Raw genomic sequence first — 5,943 nt, forward strand, 5'->3', positions numbered from 1 at the left:
AAGAGAAATTGGATTGCCTTAGGACAACCACGACTGATAAATATCAGCAGACTGCAGAGCATGCACAACCTAAAGCTTTTTATCATTAACACAAATTAGCTCGTTACCAAAAAGCTCCCAAAGGCTTAACTCAGCTATGATCATGTTGCCAAGAAAAATTTGTAGCCATGCTTCTACCATTTTGTCATGGTCATATACCCAAAATCATATCATTGATCATTGTACAGTAGTGGAAGTCAGCTTTGCATTGTGAAAAAATTCTGTTGCTATTTAACTAGAATGAAATTCAAAGCTTTCCTGTTCACCATTGCTTGACAATAAAAAGTCCAAAAGCTTATCTTTTCATTGCTTTAACTTTTGTCTAAACATGTGATGTTAAATCCTTAAATAAAAAACTCTAAACCTCAGTCTTAACTTGAAGAGATCAATAGGTGGATCATTTGTATTGCTCTGGTAAGTGGTACCCTGACAGCACAATTTTGTCAGCAAACATCTTTCCAGTCTTGGGCATTACATGCCAGTGCAATGTCAAGTTGAACTCCTTACCTCGCAAATTGCTTCCCTGGAATCATGTAAAAATTACAAAGCTTTCAAAAAGGAGTTGCTACAAGTTTAGCTCGATGACCATTAAGCTACGATAATGACTAATAAGATGTTACAGCCAACTGCAAAACGCAGCCAGTGCCAAGAAGAGGGCAACAGACAAAACAAGACAAGTAAATTCCTACCTGATCGGTAAATCTGTACTTGTTTGAGATACTAACTGAAAACTTTGCCTTTTCTTTTGATTCTATGATCGTATCCCAGAGCGAAAGCTGCTCATAAGAAAATTAAAGAACAAATAAGTTATCACAAAAGGTTTAAACCTGAGAGCATGACAAACAGGTTTGCAGAGGAAAGGGTGTAGTGAATTAGTTATAGAACACATTAGTTATTGCAAAAGGTTTTCCAGAGGTATAAACCTGAGGCATGACCTAGCAAAATTTAACATCAGTTCTGGCAAAAATCTTTTACATTCAGTGTGTCTTTTAAAAGGACAAAGGACTTTCAAGAATAGACCCTTTTCAAGATAGCAGACCAGCCAAGAGAGCTGCCCAAAATTATCACCAAATTAAACTTCATTTTTGAATCAAAACTCTTTTGACTGATTTCATCTGTTCTATACTTACATTTCCGTTGGAAGTTTTATATCAACTACTATATATTCAATTTTGGTATTGCGTTCTCTCTATCTCTCTACTCATCTCATAGTCCCTCTTATATCTCTATTCCTCCCCAATTCACGTGATCTCCTTAATTTGTGTACCCCAACCGGCCAACACCATGTAGCAAATAGCATAGAACAGAGGAAGTAAAGTTTAAGTTTAAAATGAAATTACATGGACTGTATGTTGAATCAAGGGTTCAATCAACATAGATGGAACATATTGAGAGGAGAAAACAAATTCTGTTCAATGTCAGCTGACCTTAAATTCTACACAATATTTTCAGCTGCACCTATAACACTAACAATGTGATATGGACATATGGTTGACAAAGAACTAGACCTTGCCCAAACAACTGATATGGTTACCAAGATCATTGAATCTGTTATAATAGACATCCCTAAGCAAAACTATCACAGAATTGTTTCCCACCCACCATTATATCAAATTTGACTTAGGGCTTGTTCTCATTAACTGAACTCAGCTGAACTGAAATGAATATTTTATAAGAGAAGGAAATTAGGAGCTGAATTGAATTGAGCTGACGTGTATTGAATTGAATTGAATTTCAACGTAAGAGAACAGGCCCTTAGGCCATGATCTCTTCACCTTATTTTTGCTGAGCTAAAATTATTTGTAGTGAACAGAAAGAATCGAACTTATTATTGCTGAACTGAAATTATTTTTACAGTTCTCTATTATATATCTTATTCTCTATTACTTCATATATTTCCCCTCTAAAGCTACTAATTTTTTTATTAATTACTATTTTTACTAAATTGAAATTATTTTTACTGAAATGAACTTTTTACCATTGATTTTACCTAATAGTTATTTAAAGTGAAATGAACAGGGACTTAGCATAAAAGAGGAGGCAGTCGTAAGGGGTTTGGAGCACTATGTCACTAGCCTTACATGCCCCGGCACAAGTAGTCCTATATGAGGCAACCTCCCTATGCCTATGTGCCTATACTTATTCATGTGCCTTGGTGCAGGTCCGTATCATTGTGCGTGTTATTCTCTATTGTAGTTGTTATTAATGCTCGTTGCGCACATAGGGGAAAGCTGACTTGGATAGAGCCTCGGGGATTCATGCGCCGCATGAGCGATCAACGCTCATCTCGTGACAACCAGCTAGTGAGCTAGAGATGCCTATGTCACATCAGAGGCCCCATCTTATGTAAGCCTTTTGTTGGTTTTTGTTTTAGATTTAATCGTGGACAAAATTAATATAAAGCATCGCAGAGCATAATAGCCATATACATGCAAGCCATATAGCAGATAGCCAAACGTTGTCGGATTAGAACAATAAGATTCTCAACCATTATTGAGATGTTGTGGTCTGCATAATGCCGACAAGTTCTTTCATCTCCGAAAAGATTTTACTTTATACATCAAGTTAAGGCATCAAAGACTCCTTGAAATGCATTTGACAAAATAGCATGTGTCAGGTAGGGTATGTGATTTCTTAGGTTAGGTCATCATATTCAGTTGCAGCAATTCCTGTATGCTACAAACTAAGGTATCCCACTAGTTAAAACCATCATCTGTTTAATTTATTTATTTATTTATTTTTTTTCTTTTTAGAAATAGAACTCAAATAAATTCACAGTTACCCTATCTTCTGATTCTGAATTTTGGCTATGCTTCTACTGATCTGTAAACTCAATAAAAATTACAGTAAACTCTTTGAGGCCATGTACATCCAACCATATTGATGGGAAACAGCTAGAGAACGAGCCTCATATAGAATATATTACTAGGAGAATGATCACACTACACCAGAATAGATAAAATTGACCCTTCATCAATTCTAAATATCAAAGGCTCGTAAGAAAACCAATCAAAACCTCACGAGATATAGGCTTGTCTTCCATCCATACCAGAATAGGGGCCTTGCTTGCAATTTTAAAAGGTCCAAAGCTACTAGCTTAACCATTGGAGTTAAAAAAAAGATAATTAGGTTAGCCAAAATAATTAGCTTGGGCAAGCTAATTTGCTAGACAAAAGGATGAAGAATGCTAGCCAATTATATATTGACAGGTGAAACACAATTAAGTAGCAAGGTAATAGCTAGCCATTGGGGGTACAAAATTAGCTTAAATATTACTATGTAGCAAGGTAAGGTAATTTGACGATTAGCTTGCCGTTGGAGATGCTTTTTCGCTCATATTCGCAGGGAGCTACTTTGTGAATTGTTTTCTTGTCAGTAGTGGTAGATAAAAAAGAAGTAAGGCTATATGTTTTGTAAGGTATTCACCACAATAAATCATTGCATCTTCATCCAATATCTTTTACATGAAATCTATTCTATTAGAATCTTGTACTTTGGCTTAATTAAGAATTCTTATTATGGGGAATAAGATCCCATTCTTGCAATTGATCCCATTTCAATATTCCTTCTATACAGCACAACTGCACAAGCGAGTTCGGAATTACTGACATCATTCAGCTTTTCCTTATTCCTTGGGCATGAGAAGGGAAAAAAGTTGCCTTTAACTTTAAAGTCTCAATCCACTAAAAAAAAAAACAAACCAAAACTAATACTGCCTCCCTCCCTCTCTCCCATTGACCTATAGTATCTATCCTAAGGTAAGCAGGTACAAAATGTTAGGCAAGTGATTTCAAATTAAATTTTTTTTAGACCGCAGCAGTTCGGTAGTTTTGCATTTGACGAACACCAGAAATAGGATATAAAACAGACACACAAACAAACACATGCAAGATAACAGTGTCCAATCACCCAATTACCTGATTCAGTACATGTTTTTTGGTTTCATACTCAGCAGCAACAAATGCAAACACCTGCAACAAAAATAACAGAAGAGCTTAGTCAATAACTATAATTTAGCCCTAAGAAAGAGGTTATGCTAGAGTAATTATGCAAGCAGGTTCTAACACAATAAAAGAGAACCAAGCACCTAGTTCAAGTTGACCTTTATCGACTTAATGCCAAAGAAAAGCAAGAATTACATAAAAACGGTAAATCCTACAATTAGCTGCCACAGTTTTTTTTAATGCTAATCTCTTATGAACGAGATTGGAGGAGACAGGTAGGAACACAAACAACGGAAAAACTCAACAAAAGCATGACAAGAGAAACATTAAAACTAGGATTGCATGAAAGTATCATGATGAACCTGCTTTGTATTCCATGTAAACAATGACTGGAGATCAGCTGAAATATTTAGCACCATGGCAACCTGGAAAAACAAAACATTAGAACAATTCCAATTCGAAAGGATAATAATATGTCTCAATTGGTAGAAGCTGCACCCGGTTGTTTACACCTTTACACACAACTGGTTAAATTAACAATGTACTGAGGTTTTATTACGCAATAATGTGCTTCTTTTCAAAATTTTATGTGCTTTTATAATGATTATTATGCATCATATACTATAATTCGTTGCCAATTGTTGTCTATGTCGTTTTATTTAATATCAATGTTCTTCTATAATAATGTGTGTGCTTTCATTTTGATGTTATGTGCTTTTGTTTAATACGTTTGTGCCTTTTTTACAAGAAAATACTAAGATTAACCCGGTTGCATGAAGAACTACATGTAACCGGGTGTATGTCTAATTTGCGCGTCTCAATTGTCTAGCTTCAAATTAAAAAGCTTAAAATTGACCCTCAAATAAAAGATAAAATTGGATTTGATTAAGAAAAAAAAAAAAACATGAATTGGTGCATTCTTATACATCACATTCTCAGACATTAATATATGTCTTCAGCTGGAAATAAACACACAAAAAATTATTAAATCCATCCTTTCCTGATTTTTCCCAGTTCAATTGCTAGTGTATACATATTTTTCAAAGTGGCATGCATTAATTAACAAATAAAAATTGATGAGACAAAAAAAATATAGAAACCCCATAAAAATTAAAAACCCAGAAATTGAAAATTACCTCATCATTGCCACTGGAGAGTTTCTGAAATCTATGAATGTTGACCACCTAAATTGAAACCAAAAAAACACCCAGATCAGAACAAATAGTAAAGAATAATTAAAAATAATTAGAAAAAAGGAAATTAGAAAAAATAAAAATTGAAAAGATGAAAATAAAGATTTGGACCTTAATGTCGGCAGTAGGAGAAGGGGAATTGAAATTGTCAGAAAAAGAAGCGACGCAGCACATAATTGCAAGAATTGTTACTGCTAGAGTTAGCAGTGCATTAGCTCTGTACCCAAAAGAATGCATCTTTGATGTTTGATTTTGAGTTTTTTCTCTCTTGGATCCCTAAATTGAACTGAAGTTGGGATCCAATTGAGAGAGAAGATTGTGAAAATTGACTTTTCAGAAAAAGAAATTGTGATTTCTGGGAAAGTTTAATACGTAGTAGATGAAATTTGGGATTTTTTGTTCTACAGAAATTGGAGTTTGGACTAATAATCGAACCGGGAAATTGAGGGAAACTGTTTATGACGTGTTTCCTGTATTTTCATTGGTTGTATATTTTTATACTTCACTTTCCTTTTGCGGCCTATTGTAATACTCGTAGCCAATGTCTTATATGTGGCTGGCCACTATAAGCCCAATTCGCGCGGCCCAGCTTAGAAAATATAACGGACCCCGTTTTCCTAACCCGTTTTCTAATAATCCCGTTATCGATTTAAATAATAAAAAAAAACCGCCTTAACTTCCCTCCTTCTCTGTTAACTTCTCTTTTTCTTTCATCATATTTTCTCTCTCTTCGTTACTCTCTTTCTCTCTCTTCAAATTTTCTCTGC

At 34.7% G+C, this 5,943-nt stretch overlaps 1 protein-coding gene across 1 annotated transcript; it reads right to left on the reverse strand.

Annotated features, from left to right (window-relative positions):
- Positions 1-247: 247 nt before the first annotated feature.
- LOC145606837 (signal peptidase complex subunit 3B-like) lies at positions 248-5,642 on the reverse strand. Its single transcript, XM_081662680.1, has 6 exons — positions 5,288-5,642; positions 5,120-5,167; positions 4,346-4,408; positions 3,957-4,010; positions 729-815; positions 248-562 (listed from the first exon to the last, which is right to left on the reverse strand). Exons 1-6 carry the CDS (start codon positions 5,411-5,413, stop codon positions 437-439), a joined length of 504 nt encoding a protein of 167 aa, XP_081518806.1. The 5' UTR covers positions 5,414-5,642; the 3' UTR covers positions 248-436.
- Positions 5,643-5,943: the final 301 nt, after the last annotated feature.

Source organism: Chenopodium album, chromosome 23 (genome assembly GCF_948465745.1).
Source record: "Chenopodium album chromosome 23, dcCheAlbu1.1, whole genome shotgun sequence".
NCBI classification, from domain to species: domain Eukaryota; kingdom Viridiplantae; phylum Streptophyta; class Magnoliopsida; order Caryophyllales; family Amaranthaceae; genus Chenopodium; species Chenopodium album.

Bases quoted from the DNA above. Each gene is read 5' to 3' on its own strand.
- LOC145606837 (XM_081662680.1), bottom strand. From the start codon at position 5,413: ATGCATTCTTTTGGGTACAGAGCTAATGCACTGCTAACTCTAGCAGTA. The intron at 5,168-5,287 runs GTCCAAATCTTT...GTTTCAATTTAG, and splicing joins CTCCTACTGCCGACATTAAG to GTGGTCAACATTCATAGATT. The intron at 4,011-4,345 runs GTTCATCATGAT...TTTTTGTTGCAG, and splicing joins TTACATGGAATACAAAGCAG to GTGTTTGCATTTGTTGCTGC.